Source organism: Callospermophilus lateralis, chromosome 9 (genome assembly GCF_048772815.1).
Source record: "Callospermophilus lateralis isolate mCalLat2 chromosome 9, mCalLat2.hap1, whole genome shotgun sequence".
NCBI lineage: Eukaryota > Metazoa > Chordata > Mammalia > Rodentia > Sciuridae > Callospermophilus > Callospermophilus lateralis.
Window position 1 is genome coordinate 66322758 of NC_135313.1, and position 24404 is coordinate 66347161.

A 24404-nucleotide genomic window follows, 5' to 3' on the forward strand; every position below is an offset into this window, starting at 1 on the left:
AATCATGCAAAATCAGGCTGTGGTGGCAGCAAAGGTAAGAATACTACAACTATATATAAATGAAAAAAATACAATCCTCAGGTAATTAGAATAAAATATTTCTGTATAACCAAGAAAATATCTCAAGTGAACCCATCATAGGATTTTCCACCAGTTCCTCTCCATCATAGGGCTAGATCAGTGAGAACATTTGACAGTATTTGAAAGTTAAGTGTAGTTCTGAAGAATTTGAGAGATTTTTGTCAATGAGGTCAAGGTCTTCATTATCTTTTATTTTGAGGGGGTGCAAAACAAGAACTTTTCAGTAGTCTTAGAGTAATTGAAGTACAAATGATTAGGCTTAAAATAAACTGCAACTTTATGGAATGATTGAAAAATTATTATATCACTGATTTCACCATTTCAAGGTTTACTTTGGATTTGTGAGCAATATGGAAAAAAAAAGTCTAGATTTAATAGACAGCTACTAAGTCCTGGGACACTTTTTGAAACAGTGATTTTAAAAAAAAGTTATTGTTAGTTTAATGTTTTATCAAAATGTTTAGTACTGAATTTAAAGTATCTCGTCATCCTCATCTCTCTAATCTTCCTTCTATCATCTTCTACTCATAGCCATCTTTTCCTTCCCTTTCCTATGGAAAAGCACATACTAAGGAAAAGTCACACAGGCAAAGCACATTTCTGTGTCCACCTTAGCTCATAGTACCCTTCGTCCAGTGCAGGCAAGCATATCGCCATTTGCAAAATTCCATTCAATATCATCTTGTTTATTTCTTAGCCTATATTTTTGTTATTGTTGTTTTTATTATGTGGAGAAAAAGAACAAGGGAAAAGTGCAATTCTTCTCCTCTGAATTAGCTTGAGATGAATACCCACAAACACTAAGGCACACATGTATACACACATTCCTGAAGAAAAATAAAACTTATGTTCATTTTTCTTCTGGTTTTCTTAAATATCCCAGGACAAAATGTAACATATATTAAAAATTAGTGTTTTTATTAAAACAGTTCATTTTGTTTTAATGTTTCCACATTTAAAAAATTAAAACTAAAGAAATGTGACTGATGCATTGTGAAAAAATTAGTCAAATAGGTGCTTCTCTATATTAACTGTTTCCTTAATTAGCTCATTTAAACTTCTTTACATGCTCCACTTCTAATTTTTATGTTGTCACAAAAAAGTTTCATAGAATATATTATAGAGGTATCCATCAGTTATGGCTAGAGAATTTCTATTGAATAAAAGTTTTAAAGATAAATGCACATAGAATATGATGATCACTAAAATGCTAATTAATCATGTCATATCAGTGAAGATAGTTTTCTTAATGCAACAAAAAACCCACTGTAAACATTGCAAACAAAGCAATTAAACCTCCATGAAAAAAAAAATAGTCAAATTTTATTTCCTTTTACTTAAAGTTACCAGGGAAAAGCAACTTTTGCTTATACCTAAAAGAAAAAAAAAATGTCAGATGTAGGACAATGACAAACCCACTGTGGATCTTATTAGTCATGCAAATCCCATAATGTATATTCTATTATGTAAGTCTCTTTCCCCCAGAGTATATGTAATTTTGAACAATTTTTAAACTCTGTGTAAATACATGCAGTGCTCTTTTGAATAGTTTTCCCTTTCTTTGATTCCACAGTTAATTATATTCATTGGTATGTTGAGCAATGGATTTTATAATATTCAAAATGAATATATAAAGGAATTGAAAAAAGTACTAGTTATTATCTACTAATAAACTTGCTAACCACACTTTTTCCTCTCCTTCTTAAAGAGTAGGGATTATATTATTTTAGATGTTGCAAACGAATGGTATGTCTGTCATCAAAATACATTATTTTTATACTCAACAGTTATTCTATTATATAAATAGTTCAATATTTTGATTAACAAGGAACTGTAAATTCAGTACTAGTAATCTAGTGCTAAAGGTTGATGAGCTCTGAAGTTTTTAAAAAAGGACAGACCAGTTTTGAATGAATTGCAGACAGCATTTGCTGTGTGTCCAGAGGACTTCTGGCTGTCATTCCACAGATGGACAATAATTGAAATTAAGAGTTCTTAACATTTTTTTTTCTAAATTTGACTGTACTTAATCCTACAGTGACACATAGATATTTTTTGCACTTATTTCTCTGTGGTGAACAATTTTCCATAATATCGTTTTCATGCTTCCTTGTAAAATATAACTAAAAGGGGATTCAGTGTTCTCTGTTACATCCAAATAAAGTTCTGTTCTATTTTGAAGGCTAGTTCTATTATTTTGTAAATGTGCAGAAAGGTCAAATTTATTCCAAATAGAATTCTCATTCCTTAGAAATATTTGTTAAGATCTCAAATCACTCTCTTTTTTTTTTGTCTTTATATTCTATCACCTGCCTAGATTTAACCAAAATATTTTTTCTTTCTTATCGCGTTTACTAAATGCCTCCATTCGCATGTAAGAAAAATCACAAAAGGAGAATGAAATTAATTTCAAAGTATATATGTCTGGTATTTTCTTTAAGAGCTGATTTTTCAGCATCGGGAGAGCTGCTATAAAAGCTACAGCAGAGAAAGCTATAGCAGAGAAACTGGGGGAGATGTAAATAGTTACAAGGAGGATCAGTTCTAAACAAGAACGTTTTGGTTCCAATCTTCAAATGTAACATTTTCAGAATGATGGGCTCCTGGTCCAATACATAATTTGCCTCGTTCATTCTTAGCTTAGTTGAAATACAGTGGACTGAATATCCACCAGGCCGAAGTATAAACTCACCATTTATCTATTAAAGTCATATTTAATGAAAATGAAGAGAAATTATTACCTAACTCACTCTCTTTCTCATTACAATTCCAAAAGAACTTTGCCAGGCACATTATCTCGTAGACATCATGATCAAATGTTATTGTTTGCTTTATTATCTCAGTTGGATGGTTGGCTAGTCTAGAATGAAATAGGTTGAAGGCAATACTCTCAGCCTAGAAGTCTGAATGAGGTTCCCATTCAAATGATCCTGATTGTTTGGGGGTGGGGCGGGGTGATTAGTAAACCAACTGAGCTTACACTGCATAGTAAGCTTCTGGATGCAGCACATTTACATCTAACAAGAGACCCCAGAAAACGTGTGTGTGTTTCTTAAACCTTATGTTCGGAACAAAAGACTATCTCAGCAACAGACAATCAGCACTGCATTGCTCCCTGGGATGCGAGCAACACACTCAACTGCACATTTCATTCTTCCTCAGCTCCCAGCACCACAAAGCCCCTACTCGCTTCCCACTCCTGGGTCCCCAGATTGCTCCTAGAGGGGGGTTGGGAAAGCAGAAGCCCAACGTCTATGCCTGCGCACCAGCAAACCGGCACTGGGGTCCCCGGGGCGCTGCTTTCCCCTGCCAGAGCCGCCTGGGGGAGGTAGGGAGGGGATCCAGGGAGCTTGAGAGGGGACCGCACACCTAGACACTTATGATTTTATTTATTCACAGGGAGGAGGGGGGAGGAGAACAGGCTTAATGCAGATTTTCCTCCAGAAGTTGCCTCTTCTTGGCAGATAAAGTCATTTTCTAGCTGGTCCTGGGGGCCCAGGGGAAGGTGAGGGAGAGGTCCTGGCTCTCAGGGCCAGACCTTGTCCTGTTCGTGGAGTCCAGGGGAGGCTGGGGAAGGGTGGACAGGCCGCAGCTGTCCAGAGGGCCAGAGCTGGCAGGGAGGGGCCCCGTAGGGCTGGGAGTAGCGCAGCCGTGTCCCGGGCCCTCCGAGGCTGGCTCGTGAGCGCAAGGACTGGCCGGTCACGCGTGGGAGAGAAAGGCCCCTTCCCACTAAGGCGTCGCTCCCCTGTCCTCAGGCTGGGCTTCCCGAGAGTGCGGGCAGGGAGAGCTCCGAGTCCCAGCGCGCGTAATCATGACCTCGGGGCCCCCTCCGGGCAGCGTGAGCGCGTCGGCGAGGCTGGGCGGCCGCCTCGGCCCCGGCCGTGTAACATGACCCGAGCGGCCGGCCGGCCAGCGCGGCGCGGCCATAGAGCCCTCCCTGCCCATGAATCTCTGGCGCGTCTCTAGCTCGCTCGCCAGCTCGCCTCCCGCCTCCCTTTCTCCCCCTCCAGCTCCGCGGGCTCCGTGCGCCTCTCCCTCTCCCTCCCGGTCCTCCCGCTGCCCGTCTCTCTCCACTGCCCGCCTCTCGCCACTGCCTCCCGTCTTCTCTCCCTCACGGCAGCCTCGGTCTCTTTCTCCCTCTCTCCTTTGAAAACTGATCTTTGGCTCTTAGTGTGAAAGTGATTTGAATTTGGCTCGGCGGCGCTCTGCGCCTGCGCTCAGCCTCTGGCATGCTGGCTCCTTCCAAGCAGCTGTTTTGGGTTTGAAATTCCAACATGGCAGAGGCTGCAGTCCGTCTTCCCTTCAAAAACTTGGAATGATTTCAAATCATAGGCACCTTCACTTAACCCTAGCCTCCATTCATCAGCAAACACATCGGATCGATGCTACGCTAACCTATCGGGTTCTCGCTCCGCGCGTTCAGGTAAGAGGAGCTTCGTAGTTTTCTACCATCTGTTTAAATTTGTTTTTGTTTTTGTTTTATTTTTAAAGAATATAAATAGATCCAAGACCTGTAATAAAAAGAGATCTCCGAGTTGTGCCGTAAACATTAAATTTAATTTGCATTCGTTTCTATTCGGTACGCCAACCTGCTGTCTAATTTCTCTGTACAAAGTAGCCCTGAAACATTATAATGCATATTTTAGCTGCTTAATCATTGTAACAATAGTATGGGATTAAGAGTTCGCGATTGAAAGAATCTCGTTTTTCGCTATATTGGGCTTACTTATTACTATCTTTTTTTACTTCAAAAATAAAATAAAAAGAAAGCGGAGCCATAGGGTGGGGCTAGACTTTCTTCGGGAACTAACTTCTAAGTAAATAAGAAGTGTAAATAAGAATCTTGCACACACACGAAAAGTTGAGGTTAAATTACAATCTCGTGGCTGGGGGAACCAGAAAAATGTCACAAGATCGGTTGCAAAAAAAATGTAAGCACATCATTTGGAGGGGGTACAGCGTGGTGGGCGTATTGTTGGCAAGGAATGGGAGAGAAAGATGTATAATTTAATGGTATATACAATCCACTGATCCTATTACCGTCCTCCCCGGAGCTCTTGTTAGTTTCAATGGGAGTGAGTGAAATTGACATGGACTTGCATTCCTGGTCATGTGCTTTTTTTCCCTTTCTTTCTTCTCCTGTGATCTGAGATCCCCTTTTTGTTGATGTTGCTTTCCCCCTTAATTATATGCATGTAGGTTAAATGAATACCTGACGAAAGGGCCCACGTTTCAAGGCAGTGACATTTGATAGCTGAGAGGAAAAGTGGCTTTAATGAAAAGCAACCTTTGGAATTCCTGCTTGTGAGAAATCCAATTCAGCTTTTTGTGCTGCCAGCAAGAAATGATCAGTAGCACCAGTGTTTATGGTATGTCAGTTTTGGAATTTACTTCCTTTGCATCTAAATAGGAAAGACAAATTAAATAGCATGATAAAACCATTGAAGACTGCTTGAGAAGCAGATGTTCATGATACCTAGTTCTTTTTTATTTAAAAAATGTATATGTTTATTTTAATCTGTCACCATGCTTTTTTTGCGTTTGTTATCACTTGTTTATGTATTTTAGTTTTGATTAACATATTACTTGAGTCTACTTTTATTGGGTTTAGCTGTAATCCTGAAGTTGCATGTTACTAGTAATGCACTGCATAACGGCTGAAGTCAAATAGTATGTAAATTAGTTAAACTCAGTGTGGTTTTTTTTTTTTTTTCTTCCTTTGAGGAGGTGGGTGGCAGAGGGGAGAGGGCGGGAGTGTGGAGAAAGATTGCTAACTAATGAAAGTATATATATGTACACACACAGAACTGGGTGAAATTCTCTTTTTCTTTCTCAACCTATCATTGCAATTTGGCTATCTGCTCTCTTGATGATTGCACTTTGTGGAGTGATCGGTTCCTCTGTGTAGTTTTTTTGGGGTGAGTGAATGAAGGTATATCTTTTACATAAAAACAGACTATATATTTTCACTGCTCAAAGTCCTTATTCCAAGGAACAGTGGTAATTTTTTTCCTTGCCATTTACTTGTCTGCCTGTCAGCGCTTTTTACTTTTAACCTGTGACAGAATTAAATAATCAGGCACTGAAATTGACTTCATTTGAAATTGCTCTTTCCTCTTTCTTTGGGGAAAAAAAAAAGTCAGTTAAATGGAGTGAGAGGGGTTTTCAATGGCTCTTGTGGCCGAGCTGTGTGTACACTGTGTGATATTCAATTAAGACTAAGAGGGAACAACAACAACAAAAAGATGTTAAAGTGTTTTGCATAATCAAAGGATATGTCCACTTTAAACTGTTTTTCTTTTTTGTTGTTGTTGCTGTCTGTTACATTTATCCCAACACCATGAATTTCTCCCGCAAAGAGAGAAAGAAGGAGAGAATGTGAAAGAAAGAAATAACAGGGGGGCAAAGCTGCCAGGCATCTGTAGTGTGGCCGTGGTCACTGCTCTCTCATAACACAAATGTGAATACGAGGAAAGGGACTTCAAGACCCGTTGCGCGACATGCACTTCTAGTTGGACCCTGGTGACTATAGAGCTAAACACACACCGCTCTACATGATAGAAAGGATTTGATTGAATTTTGCATTTGGAACTTGTTGACTTTGAAGCGATCAATAAGAAGACTGTTTATTTTAGATGCACATAATTTGCCCTAAGAAATGTTTTAAGGAGGAGAGAGCACAGGTTTTTTTCCCCCGGAGCTGTTGGAGCGAATGGGATTGCCAGATGGGCGATTTCCCTCTGTGATGTTAAAGCTGTAATATATATTCAGAGCAGATTGGGCTGCTGCCTGTGATGAGGAGGATATTACATTTATAAATTTTAAATCGGAGCTCGGACAATGTGCTGAGAGCAGAAATTGGATGGTTTGACTGTTCACCGTATTGATACTTAAATGTGATTTCTGGGTAGTAGTAATAATAATCATTGTAATAATATATAAAAAACATGCTGGCATAGCAATCATATAATTCATGACATTTAACTGCAGATGTAAATGTGCAAATTGCTCCCCCCAAGTCTTCTACTTACTATTAAATAATAGTCACATAATTTATTTCTCTGTGTGTTTAAATGTCTGATGTGCAAATGATGTTCATAAAGAGGAGTCTTGTTATCACACACTAGAATTTTTTTTGGGGGGGGGTAAGTATATGTATACACACACAGAGAGAGAGAGAGAGAGAGAGAGAGAGAGAGAGAGAGAGATACACAGGAGACACTTGTGTATATGTAGAAAGTGGTATTTGTGACTCCTATTTTCTAATTCTATTACTCGGATTATTTTTAGATTTTGTTTGTCTCCAATGTGTGGCCTAAAGGAAACAGCTACAAACCTAAAAGGCTAGAAAGTGGGCAAGCACTCACATTCTGGCAGCTCTGCTGTTGCAAATTAAAAGTGTGTTGTGGTCAGGAAATGAAAGCTACAATGTCTCTTTTGAACAAGTCGTTTATCAAGAGAAACATCTATCAGGGACTGCCTTGTCACATTGATCCTCTAAAAGTTAGGTCCGAGGTGGAAGCTGCTTTGATGTTTTTGATCCTAAATTTAATACAACAGAAAAAAAAAAAAAAGCAAAGATATTTTGACCAGTATAGATTTCTTTTTAAAAAATGTTTCCTGGAACCAACAAGATCTATTTATTAGTATTGTACTGTGTGTGAAGTTTTCAAGCCATCACAGTTGAAAGGCTGAAGGGGAAATCCCAGGCTTCATAAACTTGATGATAGTTAAAATATACATTTGTAATACATTCAGCTTTTTTGGTTCATATAGACATTTTGGAAATAGATTGTTCGAAAGGAAAATTATTTTGAAAAAATGTTTGGAAGACTATGAAGAGTGTCAGAGTTTTTCATTCATTTAAATTTTAGAGTTCTCTCTTCACTCCCTCTTCTATTTCTTTATTTCTGTTTACTTACTTCATTTTGTTTGTGACAAATTTGCTTTTATTTGGAAAAGAAACATTTTCCCTATGGAAACTGTGTTCCCAAATATGATTGTATACAGCACTTCTATTGTTTATTAATTGTGCATGTGGATACTTATCAGTATAAGCTACATGGACTACAAATTCTTTGGAATTTCAGCCTGAAAATAGAGGTATCAGATTAAACATGTCATATATTCTTAAATACTGAATACGTTACATCTATTATTTAGAATTCAAAAGGTATTGTTAAGGAAATGACCAAGTTTAAAAAAAAAATTGTGAAAGCAGTTAAGAGCAGCCTGCTTATTTTTGGAGGCAAAGATATGAAAGAAGTATTTCTTCTTTGAAATAGTTTTTGGATACTTGTCTTATACTGCTGGTGGCTACTTGTTTTTTCATGTAGGAGTATTAAATAAGAAGAGGAGAGTGTGGTGGGAGTTTTGAGAAGTGTAATACTTGTTAATTAATCATGTCTGAAATGAAAGAATCATAGCAGGGTAATAAAATCTCATTGTTGTTTTCCTGGAAGAGGGTAAGACTTCTGTTTGGAAGCTGTGCATGTGAGTTGACTTGCTTTGCTTTTCTCCTGAAAAGATAGTTTATAGTGTCTCCTTGCAATTATTTCAAGAAATCTCTTTTTTTTTTGAAAAAAATTTTTTTCTCCTGACTGTATCAAATCTGTAAGATTCTTAAAACTATATGTGATATCTTCTAAGTGTAAACAGGAATTTTTTCTTTAATTATATTTAAGATTCCTGCATCTGAGTTTCCAGTGCTATTTTTTTTTCCCATAGATAGAAAATCTTTTTGGTTGTTTTCATTCATGTTAAGAACTTTGGAAATCATTTTGTAGGCAGGTACTTCTGATACAAGACAGCAGAAATTTCATTAATTACTTTTAGATAATACAAGAGTATGACCAAAGGGGAGAAAAGAAGTAGTATTTTCAAGAATCCATAGAGACAAGCTGTATTATTACTTGCCATTTCTAAAATAGTTTAAAATATAAGCCAGCTGAAAAGATAAATGAATAATTTATTAGAGGTGAATTTTCTTTTTCTCCCTAAGCTTCATTTTGCCACTTTTTAGAATTTAATTCCTTGCTTAAGTTTTGCATAGAGCCAGATCCAAAAAGTTTGAGTCTCTACAATATTTTTCAGAATTCTCATCTCAGGTGTAGACCGGCTGTGCCAAGGCTTCCCTTTTTGTCTGTGTGAGTGTTTAGAAGCCTAGAATGTTTACCTAATTATGTAATCAGTTTTAATGGACCAAATCAGCAAAATTATTACTGCATTTGAAACAATTGTAGGCATTTATGTTTCAAACTTTCTAATTTCTTCTAAGAACCTTGGTTTAATAGAAATGTTTGCTGTTTTACCTTTGATCAATATATTCTTGAGTACAAATTTCATATGCTACTTTTATAAAGTACCACATTTATTGTTGTCAAGCTAGTAAATTTAATTACCAGGAATTGAAATTGATTTATAAATTTTTGATTGGGGGAAATTGTTCTGCAGACATTTGCGGAAATATTGACTACATTACTGATGGGCAAGACTTGATTAATCAGCATATCTGCTTTTCTTTGAATCCTTGATAAATTAGAATAAGTAAATCATACAGAAAATGATGCAATTTCCTCCCTCAATTTAAAAAACTTAATATAATTTTCTCTTTCTTTTGAGAAAAACAAAAGCTAATGTTTTACTAATCAATTGAACTTGGAAATTATTTTTTGGAACCACTTGAAAGCAAGTTCAAATAATATTAACCTATACACACAGAACGATGATACCTAAGTTGTCCTTTTTGTTTGTTTTATTTTCTTTTTTAATGGAATTTTTTTTTTTTTTTTTTTAAGACTGCAAACAAATGTTCAGTTTAGCACCCAATATTGTTCCTGGTTTTATCTTGTTACTTTTTCTTTTTTCTGATCTTTTTTTATTATTAACTTTTCCATTTAATTATTGGTAGAAAACTCAAGCATAGCTGCTTTGATATGGTTATTGATTACTGATTCTTTTTATTTTTTTGGTGCTATCATTTAAAAGGCAATTATATTTGAGAGATGCTTACTTAAAAAAAGCAGGTAAGAGAAATAAGGAATGGGCAAAAATTTGGTTAAAATATGTTGTATTGGTAAGTTTGAAACAACTCAAAAGCAGGTGGGTGTACTGTTTCCTTACTCCAACACCACAGGTGCCTGTTTAGCTCTGCCTTAGGACAGCACATCCTCTTGCAGCACCTGTTGACAAGACCAGTCTTTGCTGAGGCTGAGGAGGCAAAAAGGATAGGTGATCAGTAACCATGAAAACACAAGATATCATATGGCACTGTCTGTTAATGGTATTTACATATTTTATGCAACAAATCTGCTTGTTGTCTTGTTATTTGAATATTGACACTTCGTTTAACATTGCATATGGTGGGCTGTTGTTTCAGGGTAAATCAGAAGCAGGAAATCTAGAGGAGAATTTCAATTCAGATGTATTTATGATAAATATATGTATAAATGGATATGTTTGCTCATATTTTAGCTACTGTGACTTTCACAAACCATTTGTAGTATCACTTCTTTCAATCACTTTTTAAACTGATACATCTTGAAAGTAGAATGCATGATTTATTATATGAAGGCCCAAGGTTAAACTTTTTTTTACCCCATAACTCAGCTTAGGTATTTGTATTTTTGTGTTGGGAAAGCTTTTTTTTAGGAAGATTGGAAAATTTGCTTCTTGTTAGAATTTTGTTCTCATTTTCATCAAATGAATAGCTTTTATTAAAAGTCATTAGTGGTATATGATTTACTAATACATAATTTAAAATAAAGTTTTTTTTTATTTTTTGCCACAGAATACAAAATCTACTTTTTCAAGATTTTTTGTTGTTGTTGATGCATAATACAGTTGTACACAGAAGTGAGATTTTTGTTACATATTTACAATATTAACATAATTTGGTCAATTTCCCTAACACAAAATTTAAAATACCTACAAAATATTTTCCTCTCCTTAGAATGTTAATGTTGAAAATACTTTACTTCTTTCTAATGAATTTTGATTTCTGCTGATAATTTATATTTTTCTGTTCTACTTGTGGATATATTACTGGGAGAACAGAAACTACACTTTACTCCACCTATCTTTGTTTTTCCCCACTCAACTGTTTTCCTTATGTTAATTGGTTGCTTTTTAAATAACTGACAATTATATGTCACACACATGCATGTAAATGCATCTGATAATGAGTGACCTCTACTTTCATGCATTGGTTTGTGAGAAAATGTTATTCATGGAAATGATAACATCCAAAATAAAATTTAAAAAATAATGCAGTGTGAAGTCATGAGTTTCTATATAATGTAATATACTTTTTTTTTTTTTTTTTTGTGATTACTTTGACTTGTTTTTCTTCCCATCAATCAATACTGTCACCCTCAACTAGAACCAGCTACATAATTTTTGGGACCTAATGCAAAATTAAAATGTGAGGTACCTTGTTCAAAAGTTATTAAAAATTTCAAGACAGCTACGGCAGAGCATTCAACCAGATGAAGGGTCCTTCTGTGAGTGGAGCCTGTGTACCTGAATGGAGCCAGACCTGTATTCACCACCTGCCAACTTTTCTCTTGGGCCATCTCTGGGGAAGGCACTGGGCTTCCTACCTGAAGACTGACTATTCATTTCACAGTTATTCCAGGTGTCTTCACTTAAAGAGATACTAATGGGAGTTGTGTAAGAGAATTGATGGAAAATAATGGATCTTTGGGTATCTCTTCCCCCCTTTTTTTTCCATGAGCTGGTACTTGAATTATTTGCTTTTATCCTAGGCTGCCCTTTGCCTCATCTATTTCTGATATATCCCATGAATTTTTAAGTAAATATTCTTAAGAGGAACTTTGTTTTTAATTGTTTGCAGACAGGTTGATACTTAAGTACTTATTCCCCAAGCTAAGAGTAATCATAGAAGAATTATTTCAGTGGAATTTGTAATAAGAGCCTGGGAGGTTCTCTTGCCAGGTACCACATCTACCTCCTCCCAAGGATAGAAGTACAGGTGAAATAACTATTTTTAATATAGAATCTTAAATTATCTAAATATATAGAAAATTCTAACCATTTACAAAACTAAAAGCACAGTTCATTGAGTGACAGGAAAGAGGGGCAAACACAAAAATAATTACTTTGTTATGATAGTATCAGTATTGATATTTTGACATTAGAAAGTGGCATTGTAGCTATATAAACATGTGGTGACAGCTGTGTTAAAGATGAAAAGTAACTCTTTCATGCAGTGACACAAACTTTGCATCATATGGTATTCAAGTTGTGAACTCAGTTTCTCAACTTAATTGTAATAACCTCCTTCTCCCTGAGCTATGTTGACCAGGTATGAATCCTACTTCCCTTTGATTTGCATAATCTGTGCAATTTGGGGTACAAAACACCCTGTAGTTTCCCAAGGTACCTCTCAAGCAGATCAAGATTTATATTGCGATACCTAAAGCTGAATTTTGAAGTCAAGCAGCTTTTTCAAATCCAAACTGAGATATGCTGGAATGTCCAGAAAGTCTGGATCTGAGTGCACTTGAAGTTGCACCATTTATTTTCAAAAGAGAGTTCTCACATCAGATGACTCTGCCAGGAAAGGAAATATCAAAGAGCTGGAGAAAAGTATTCTTTTATGTATTCCAAGACTGGGGTGGAGGTGGGGGCTTTAAAGATATTTTTGAGGAATAAAAAAAATTGAACTTATTTTGAATGCCTTGTCAGACTTTGTGGTAAGAAATACTATATATGACACCTTCTCAGAAGAAAAACCTTTTCTTTGTCCTGTGTAATAACAAGGCACTGCTCTCTAAATTGATTTGCACTTTAATGAAACAAAGTTGGAAAATAACTATTGTAACACTCCCATTTAATTAAAAATTCACCCCACAATTTAGAATTTTTTTTTTTTTTGCATTAAAGCCACTGCGAACTTAGAAATATTTTAATAGGTAGTCCCATTCCAAATTTTAAAATGTTTTGTGTTCTGTTTACAAATTCTCTAGGACAATTTCAATTGAGGATTTTTTTTTTCCTACCTTACTCCTATCCTCTAGTATATTCTCATATTCAATGTTCAACTTGAAAAATAATAAGCCTGGAATCTGGGTAAATATGTGGCAATATGGTCCATTGTTATGGCAAAAATAGCTGTTTTATTTCTCCTGTATTTGCTTCTCTTTTTCTATTTCAAATTGTAGCTAAGACTAAACACTTTCTCTTAGATCATATACCTCAATGATGCTAAATTGTAAATCTTAATTAGGTATAATTCACTGATTTTAATCTTACAAGATAATTATTCTGAGTAGGATAAAAAGGTTCCCATAATATTGAAGGCATTTTCATTATAATCCCCATTTTAAGATCAAACAAATACTATTAAATAAACAGAGTGCTATTAGTCTTTTATGTTTAATAGTTAATACTCTGAATTTAAGTGTATGGATGAAGAAAGGAGGGTATTGATAGAGCAGTCTTACTGTTTGCAAACTTTAAATCCTTTTGATAAATTTCACTGCTAGGAATTACATGGATATAAGGACATTTTAAAAATAAAAGTTACAGTTTTGATTATCTAAATGGAATATGTTCTTATGCATGTGCATAGATACATTTCTTTGTGAAGGTATTGATGTCAGGGACGCTTTTGGTATTTCTTTATGAGTAATTAGGTTAACAGGGTTAGTTAGAAAATGTATCCGTTCCTGGAAAATGAAAAATTACATTCAAGCAGAGGTAAAAGAGTAAAACATATTCATGACTTTAAGTACTTATAAAGATATTTTATGACTCATTTTTACAGAATAATACCCAATATGTAACTTGTTAAGAATGATAGCCATTTTTTACTTTTTAAAACACATCTGTATTGAAACTGACTTTCTGTCCTTGACTCACAAATCTGGAGCCAATTTTAGGCCCAAGATACAAAATATGTGGGTCATATCCCCCCTACCCCAACCATAGTATCCTTGGCCAGTGGCATTAGTGCATAGTTCTCTTTTGAAGAAGAGGTCTGCATTACTCAAAAGATTAAGAAGCATTAGAGGGGGGATGCTGATATGGAATTCTAAATGACTGAATCCTAGTCTGACATGAGGGGAATATCACCAGCTTTTAAAATTTCATACACCTATATAGACATTGCTAATTTTGTTTTTTCTTGGGGGAGTGGAATTCTAAGTGTAATATGAATACAAAGAGTATTTATTCCCTAACTTGGAAAATATATTTTGGGTATAACAACCAACTCATTATTGGTATAAATTTAATCATGTATGTTAAAACAGTAGAGTCATAGGTACATCTAGTCTGAGCTAGTGTCTCTTTAGAAAAAATTGTATACATAAGCTGAATCTCTTTTGTGTTTTTTTAAAAAAATAAGTGTAAAATGTTTATCAATAATATTTAAACAATTTAAGTATTAGGAAAAAATCTAATATAGAAAGTTCTTTATTATTTTTGTCTTTAATAAATCCCTCAATGAACATATTCAGTATAACAATGCTTGTTTTGTTTTGTGCTTTCTCCCTCGTTTTATTCAGATTTAGCATCAAAGTAAAAAGACGTCACAGGGAAACCCAAGGAGCACAGTACAATGTATGCTTTAGCTTTGTTTATAATTATTTTTTTAATTATGGGTAAAAATCTGCAATTTTGCCACAATCTAATATTTCCTTGAAATTTATCCTGCCAAAATGCCCCATCAGTAAACTGTCATCTGGGAGGTGTTGCAGATGTATAATTGTAATGCATATGCGTACCTCAATACATATTTTTAAAAATATTATCTGTATTTTCTAATAGACAACTCTGCAGGAATACTTGCTTAGGGGTAGGGGTAAAAAGCTTTTCTGCCTCTTTTTTTTTTTTCTATTTGTGTATTCAACAAGAACCCTGCTGTCTCAGTTAGTCTCCCACTACTGGATTGGGATTCTATTCTTACCACCTACCTGTGTACTGTTTTGAGTGACTGGGACTTTTTTTTTTTTTTTTTGTACTTATCTGCAAGGCTGGTTATTATTTGATCATCTGGATAATCAAATTTCCCTTGAGCCACTAGTATATGGTATGTAGACCACGAGAAGGTAGTTTGAATTAATTAAGAGGATGTTAAAGTGTGTAGTGGAGGAGGGGAAAGGCAAGTAGCATTTGTTGTCTTGGGCAAACTGCCCTTTCTCATGAAAGGCAACTTGTATGAATGGGGGAAACAGTTAAAAGGAAAGAAAATTAGGGAAAGTTGTTGAGGCAAGGCTAAAGACTTTTTTCCACGGGGCTGTTGCTAAAAATGATATTAGCAATTTTACAAGTCAAATCCTAAAAATAATTATGTGCAAAACTGATCACTTATTAGGAATTAGTGACTAGTACACATGAAATAGGATGCAGTATTATAATCTGAACAAATTATGATATCCTTTTAAAAAATGGCAGATTCTAAATCACATTTTGAATAATGGGATTTATGATCATCTACATGAAAGAACTATTTATTTCCTGCTTTACTCCCCATAATTTAAATAGGTATAAAAACACATATGCCTTTAAAGATGATTCATATTATTCTGAGAATCTTTTTTTCTTCCCCCAATATCCTCAGTTTGCTTAGACCAATAGAAGAAAGTCCACTAAGGACTGAGATGGACCTATTTTAGGGCTTCTTTTGGAAAGAAATGTAGTTATTTCTATATAGGAGCTCAGATTATTGAAATAGATACAGGTATTATTTGATTTTATCCAAGCAAAATTTGCTGTTGATTTTTAAAATTCTACCTTAAAAAAGAAAAAAGAAAAAAAATCCAAACAAATGACGTAAATTTTTTTTTCCTTTAGCCCTACCCTAGACCATTTAAATGGAGTTTGGAGGAATGGCCTGTTTCTTCTCTGTTTTCCAGGTGATTCTAAAGTAAAGTTAGGATTGAGAATCACTTCTCTAAACCATGAGGTTTCATGAGCTCCAGAACTTTTCTGTGTTTAAAAAGCATTTTTTTTTTTTTCTGGTTTGAAGTCATTAAAATGGGATATTCAGTCTGAATTGAGCATCCTGATGACATATACTAGAGATAGTTCAACGGCTTCTCTAGATTCCTCCTACAGTGGACAGCTAAGAGGACCCCAGAAAGTTACAAATAGGAGGAAAAGTGTCAACAGAAGCCCCAAGGCTATGGTATTCTAACCCTGGCAAGTCACTCAGCCTCTTTGAACCACAGTTTTCTTTTTCTGAAAGAGGAGATGATTCAATGACTAGTAAAATTTCTTGCAGTTCTATATAACTAACTCTTGCTTAGTCATGGCCTAGTGAATTTGAGTAACTTGGAACCTTGCTAGTGGCCTATGACTGACGAAAAAAGTTTCTGTTTCCCTTAAAGAAGCTCAAGAAATCGTTCTGGAGACAATGAAAGAAGATCAAGGACTTCATTAAGTCCTTCAAAGGGGATGGCAACTATTTATCAACTATGCTTACTAATTGGTTGCAAACAACAGTGTCAATAATTCTAATATCTGGAAAGTTGATGAATATTAATTAGATGATACTTTTCTTCAGTGAGAGATTTAAATAAAAGACTGATAATCAGATTAATTTATACATTGGAATTATGGACCTTAAATACTATCTATCTATCTATCTATCTATATCTATCTATCTATCTATCTATCTATCTATCTATCTATATATACATAGATAGTATTTATATATATTTATATATGTATATACATATTTATATATAAATCAGGGTGAAAATTGGACCTCCACCAAAGTGATTTTCTCTTTCCCTCTTTTCTCTACTTGGTCTTTTTACTCCTGGAATGCCCTTCATCTGGTGAAATCCTACCACTACTTTGGTATCCAGGCCAACAGTTGGATCATCTGTAAAAGCCTACATGAGTAACAATGATCAGGGTCAATTCTCACATCTACTTAATATTATCTGAACATTTTAAAAATATCTTTTTGTGATCATTATTTTTCTTTTATAGTTAATCATGTTTCTCTTTTAGGAAATTGTAAATTCCTTGAGAAAGGACACATCAAATCATTCTTATTTTAGATCTCCTGAACCTGTGTATATTGTATAAAGTCTATAACAGGTGTTCAATGAATATTTGGTAAATGGAATTGATAAAAGCTATGGAGACTGTCACTTTGTTAAATTTACTTTAAAAAATCAAAAGACGCCTCTGAAAATATTTAAAGAACAAAGCTATTAAAATTGTGTATTTCATTTTAAAAATTGAAATCCCTATATTATTATGTAATTACTAAAGACACATTATAACTCAGAAAAATAGTTTTGTAATTGTATACCTGAAAATAAGCCTATAGTCGTTCTAATTTTATATCTCTGCATAGGAGGGCACTTAAGTTATTTTGTTAAAGCAACTTTATGATGTTGTTTTTAAATCCCACAAAACACAAAATTCGAACCTACTTTGATTATGGGCTGTAACAAATAGCATCAAATCACTATTCTGAACATATTTAATTTTTTCTCATGTATTTCTTCTCAAAAAACAATTTGTGAGTATAGAATAATGAGACTTACTGATCAACTTCATGCTAACATTGGGTTGATTGACATTTGCTTATTCAGCCTTTGATTGAGCATGGGATATTAGTAGCAACTTGGGTATTTCTTTCTATTTTGCCTTTTCTCTGATAAATAGGGAGTAAATTTGTGCCTTAAAGGTACTAAAAGCAGATTTTGTGGGAACCTGATGGTACTTATGGTGATAAGGTGTGAGATGCAAACTAGTTGATATACAATTGATTTGATAACTTTCTGTGACTCTGAAGTTTGTGAATGTCTTTGCTTAACATTTTAATTGGCACTTTTTTGTTCTCTTTAGCATCTGACACTATTAATTTATTTTGCACTAAATACTGGGCAGTAAACAATTTATCTGGGATTACACCCAATGACCTCTGTCTTCTTGTGGTTCAATTGCTTTACCAGTTGGGTTTGTGGGCTTGGAGAAGGATCAGTTTCTTTCTCAAATCTGTCACTTAATGTTACAACAAATAATGTTATAAATATTTTCTAAGGGAAACTCCATTTGACACAAAGCTGGAATTATAATTAGTCAACACTATTTTATAAGGTTTCTATTTCATATTTGTGTTTCTAAAGCAAGAAAATGCACCAGAGAAAAGCACTTGTTCATACATCTTCATCAAAGAACCCCCAAACAAAACAAAACAACCACCCCCAAAAAAATATACAAAAACTTTATTGTCATTCTTTTAAAAACACCATTTTACTAGGGAAACCCATAAACTCATAACCTTTATTGAAAGCTCACTAGTCTCCTTCTAATTTGGGGTCTTCAGAGCTGAAAAGTTTTAGATGCTATCTTACCACTTCATGTTGAAATGCAAGTTGATCTTGTATAGTCTGTGTGGAAGAAAGCATCTGTAGTGCTGACTGCTGAATCTGGCTTATGACAAAAATATGTCATTAAGTGAGTTACAGTGGGACACCTTTTGCTTAGTTAATTACATTCAAGACACTGCATTTCAAGCAAAGAGCTTAGACAGTGATGAGTACATTGTAGGTAGAATAATAAAGACTACAAAACAATATGTTTAAAGTAGCAAAAGAAGTTTTTCAGTGTGACTACAACAAAGACCCATGTGTTTAGTTTCTTTGTTAAATCAGTTCCTCTGGTTTTCTGGCAACCATTCCATGAAAAACTAGTAAGTTAAAATTGCTAAAATGCAAATTCAAATCCATCAGATTGAGAGTCAAGACCAGGAATGCTAAAACCTTCTTCTAATGGTTGCTTGCCAACAACCATACTAAATCTAGGGAATATTTAAAAAGATAAAGACTTAATATTGTACTTGATTTATAATCAGGAACTTGTAGGTTTTTAAATGAAGTGGATAAAATTATCCATGAAGTATTTTCTTTGTACCTAAAATGCCTTTTGTTTTTCACAGTGAAATATTGGAGGATGCCTCTGAGAGGGTAGTGATATAAATTGGTATCATCAAATATGGTTAAAAGTCAGTGGTCAATGGTTTATTTTGTTACAGTTTTTTTTTTTTTTTTTTTTTTTTTACCCCTCATAGGCGTAGTTGACAGCTATTAGTATTTGAAATTTTAGTTAGGAGTAGAAAAGACAATTCTTGAAGAATATAAACTTTATATTTGTTATATTGTCTTAAAATCTAAAATCAAAATTTTTTTCAGGTGAATACAACTGTGTGTGTGTGTGTGTGTGTGTGTGTGTGTAAACGTGATGACACTGAGAGTACCTTTATTCTGAAGTGGCCAGTTGGTAGTTCCATACAGATATCATCTAAGTGAACCAATTTAAATCCCTCTCCAGATCATTATCTAAGTGGCACAAGTCTGTCTGGCAGGTAACACCTATTTGTCCCTTGAGGATTCGATTTGGTTGACATTCAGTCAAAGTACTAGTAAACAAGATTTATGTGAAATTAATTAAACTGAAATTGAAATGGGAATTACAATTCACTTGAAAGTGGATTGGATATATTTGTCATAAGTGCATGAACACAATGCTTTCTGTTGAATACTTTTGTTTAGAATAAAAACTAATCATAAATAAACCACTTAAAATTTACTTTCCTAATATAACTGTTTTCTTTGGGTGAATGACCACACCTCTGTTAGTACTCAGTCTTTGTCCAGGGTTTAGTTTAGTCATGTATGTGTCCTTGAAGAAATGTAACATCTTTCACAAGATTTTGTACAAGTGAAATCAGATACCAGTTTTTATAGCAGGACCAAGCCTACAAATGTTTCTCTTTAAAGCCATTTTTAATAGAAACAGTAAAGTATAAATCATTTAAGCAATTACCTGGACATTGTGGAAATGGGGCTTGGCTTGTTCTCTAGCCCCAGATGTTTCCAGATTCCAGTAATAACACAGTCCAGATATTTACAGCTTAATTTTCTGTGCATGTGCACTTGTCCACAAATGGCTACTATTTCCCATTTTCTGTTGGACAACTGGGCTACTTATAGGTACAGAAAGTGATTTCATTGTGGGTAATGACAAACATTAATGGTTATAATAAGTTTCTTTTAGAAACTTTGATCACTTTAAAAATAAAGAGATTAAATTTTAGAGGATTTTACACTATGGAATAAAATAAATTATTCAAATGGCCTTTTCCTTTATGTATGGGGATGGACATAACCTCTACCCAATCCTCAAAATTATATTTAATCTTAATATACTCTCCAATAAAAGTCATTTTTTTTAAATGAATCTCCTGGCACTGGTTGGGTTATCATGTAGGCTGCTAGTTTTCTTTGCATCACTACCCCAGAGTTTTTCTTCTTTTTACTAGAAACTAAACAAATGGAAAACAATGATTGGTAACCATCTGCTGTGCAGAAATTTCACATATAGCAGTTAACTCTATTTTATAAAACAAGACCAAATGAGTGAATTATACTGTTGCCAGTAAATAGCAACAAGCACTAGAGCGTTCCTTTGGACAAGTAGGAACACAGGGAGCCAGCATTTCATTATAGGAAGTCAGTTAGTTGGGCTGTGTACAGATATTTGTGTATTCATACGCACAGTGCATGTGTTAAGAACCTGATTATTTCCTCCCTACCTTCTCCTGTGTCTGAATTTTCAATGCCCCCCCACCACAAATGCCAATACAGTAAATCAAGAGTACTGTAGATATAAATAAATCAATTTAGTTACATCGTTCTAAATCTATTTACTTAAAAATTGAAGTTAAAATCTATAAAACCATGTAGAATAAAGATTCATAAAACTATGCAGGCTTCAGATCAGAATCATGGTTTTCTTAGCTGAGCATGTTTTAATGATTAGCAGCTAACCAATGTAGCTTTAAATCATTGTCTTGTCTTATCCTCTGCTTAAAAAAAAAAAAAAAAAAATACCTTAACTGGAAATCAGATTGACTAAATGTTGAAAAGATATTGACAGGAAATGATTACTCATGATGCTGTTGAAGTATGCATACTGTATTGAGGGAAGAGTTATTATGGAAGAGACAAAAGTAAGTAGTTAGAAAGAATTTATTCAAATAGACCAAGTAATACCTAATTTTATAGTGAGCAGCATAAAATATAATCAGCCTCTCTCTATATATAATGTGTATATATGTGTATATATATATATATATATATATAATATATATTTAATAGAGCAGTATATGTACACTCAAAATGAATGTATTCTCTCTTTAACTTTCACTTCTTTGATACTAGGATTTTGCCATACAGCAAGAAAAGTTGTTTAAAATGGGCAGTATATTGAGTTCAAAGGACCCATACAGTTCATAAATTCTCTGGTGTCTACTGGATTTTTCATCAGGGAGACTTCCAATAAAAATGATCTATTTTAGAAATAATATTGTTTAGTAGGTTGAAATGTGGTGTAATAAAATTAGACCTTCAGTCTTCTAAAGTTACTACTTAGATGGCACCCTTGGGATGGTAAAATGGCTGTATAAGCAGATGAATCAGACAGTTCCACTGATGGGTACATTTGTCAGTCTCTGTTACAGATATAATATATTCTTATATCTGTAATCCTGACACTGTTACATCCAAATGAAATCAACATGAGGTTGTCATCTTTAAGCAAATATGTTAAGTGTTGTCTTTTGTGCTTTGGATTTGAAAGAAAGGGGCCCAGGGGAGGCAGCATCATGCAAATGGAACAAATCCCATTTCTTCTGAGCTGTGCTGTTTTTCCCCTCCATGGCAGCTGGCTGTGTTATCTTTGTGTGTTTCTCTGAGTGCTGACAATTCTTTCAGTGATCTAAGTTAGGGCACATTAGAAAGTGGAAGCAGCTGTCTGTCGCTATACTGAGAGACGTGTTTGCTCTACTGCAAAGATGAAGGACCATGAATCCTTGACACACTCTCCCCTCCTCCCCCCTGTACTTTCCAACATGATCAACATTCAGACGCACAGATTGTCTGCTTGGACAGTTTTTTGTTCTGACTGACAGCATCTGGCATAGACAAATTTAAAAATACATAGCATGCCATGCTTGGAATTGGAACATCCCTTTTTTATTAATCTTCTCATTTAAACCATTCATTTACATTTCAAGAAAGGTTACAGCTTGATATGGTTGAAACGTTGATTTTTAAATGAATAACCTTCTAATGAAATGTCTTGAATGAGTACCAAGCAGCTAGTCTTCATTAAAAATTACACCCGATTAACACGGCCTTGAAAGCCTGAGAGGAAAGGGATTTCTTATTGTTTTAATCCACAATGCAATCCGGTGTTTACCTTTCTGGCACAAATCGAACAGAAATGATGCCCGTACTCGCAACACTTCTGATATTGAACACAACTATGATATCACCCTTAAGCCGACAAAACACTTGGCCTTGTTTAATCAGCTTTCTTTCCCTCTGAAAACCCCCGGAGATGTTGAAAAAATTATAAGCATCACCCAAATATGCCTCTCTCAAATCCTCTCTCTCCATGCCCCACCCCTCCCCCATCCCAAAATACTATGTCTCTGTGTCCAACTCAGGAAAAAAGAAGCTTATAGGTTTTCAGATGGAAGTGTAGACACAACACTTTAAATGTAACACTCTCCCTGGCTCCAGGATGGTGGTTGCATACATATTTGTTTGCATTACTTTAGTACTAAAACATCACAGTGCAAAAATTTCTATCTCACTCACCCCTGCACACATTCACATTTCTTATCCATTCTAAATTCTACAGCCAGCTTCAGCAACATGCTTGTCTGGCATTTATGTAAAAATAATAGGAATGTTGGCCCTCCCAGTCAGTCTGTGGACTTTGAGTCCTGGACTGGGGTGAGTAGGAGAGGAGAATCCTTTTACCATATGTTTTAGACTTTCCCACTGTAGATTTCAGTATAATATAACCCCTCAACTCCAAGTGTGGAGTTCTAAGGGGTATATGAAGGGAGGGGTGGGGCAGAATTGTAATTCTTTTTTTTAAAAATAACTATTCTAGTGCTGGGTGGTAAACAAGTAAAATAAGTGTGCTGGATAACTTGGGAAAATAAGCTTCAGAGAGCAGTTCAATTAACAGTTGTAAGCAGAAAAGGTGATGCATTTTCTCAGTATGTGTAAGAGGTCACTTGCTTTAGGATAAATTTTGACGAATTGCAGAAAAAATAGATGCTGAAATCAAAATGAAAACAGATTGCAGTTTTATATCAAAGGCACTTTTACCTTCTTCAATGTAAGGGAAAATGACACATTTCCCCCGTGGATTATATATATTACTTTTTAAATTGTGCTAATTTTAAAACTTTGAACATATTTCATTTAACAAAATAAGTCTTGGAAATTAACATAATCTTTGAATCTGGAGTCAGATCTCTACCTGCTCTTCGCCTCAGATCCTGGCTCTGTAAATGTAAGTTAGATAATGTTTGGTTGTTGTTTTTCTTTTTCTTTTCTTTTTTTTTCCCTTTCCTCCCCAAGAAATTAGTGGCCAGCAATCGAAACTGAGCAGATCTAGTTCTAGTGTTTGATTTCTAGTAAATCTTATATAGTGAGCATTTTAAATATAAATTACTTCATTTGTCATTTTCCATTGTGATTTTTTTTTTAATGACCACTTTTTAAAGGTAGTGTCAACATGCATCTGTAAGCCAACTGGGAATGGGTTGCAATACAAAATTCCCTCGTGTAAAAAGCCAGGTTTAGCAGTAATGCTTTTAATCTGGACTTGTAGAGGATTCAGGAGCATCCATAGATCTGCTCCAGTAATTACCATACCCCAAGTGGCACTGGAAGAGACATTTGCCTAAAAACTTGATGTCTTCATTACGCTGTTTACATTTTAATTAGAAACATGAAAATTACTGATTCATACAGACAACTATAGTTTAAGTGGTTTCATTCGCCATCCAATAAATCATAAAAAAATCCCCTCAGTTGGCATAAATAGTTTACTAGGAATCATTCATGGGAATAATGTGTTGGCACTATAAGCTGCTTAAAATATGTTTTTATTTTACCAGAGGTAGAATTTGCATATAAATTAGAGAATGGCATTTTAAGTTGACAGTCATTTATGCAGAATACCACCCACATGCAAATACATATATGGGTGTATGTGCAGACTTTCTTTGACTTTATAGGTTTTTGCGGTATCATGAGTATAGATATATACCCAACCTAGCCTATCAGTTTTAAAAATGCATGTCCTCTTTTTAAGTCCTTTCAGAAATGCTGTGGTTGTTCTAAATATGCATGACCACAAACACATCTTTTATCTGTTGGGCAACATTCACTTGCAAGAAGGAAAAATGTTTATTTCTGGTGTGCATATGTCTTGGAAAGAACTAGTTGTTTCTTCTGCTCATTTAT

At 34.7% G+C, this 24404-nt stretch overlaps 1 protein-coding gene across 2 annotated transcripts in view; it reads left to right on the forward strand.

Moving 5' to 3' along the window:
- Positions 1 to 4223: 4223 nt before the first annotated feature.
- The window catches only part of Fign (fidgetin, microtubule severing factor), a 119346-nt gene continuing 99165 nt past the window's right edge, over positions 4224 to 24404 (forward strand). The window contains exons 1-2 of one of the 2 annotated variants that reach the window (XM_076865923.2): positions 4224 to 4504; positions 5281 to 5450. In XM_076865923.2, coding sequence (XP_076722038.2) covers positions 5426 to 5450 — 25 coding nt within the window. In that variant the 5' untranslated portion in view covers positions 4224 to 4504; positions 5281 to 5425. The remainder of the gene's footprint in view (positions 4505 to 5280; positions 5451 to 24404) is intronic. The other variant, XM_076865924.2, reaches the window with a different exon arrangement.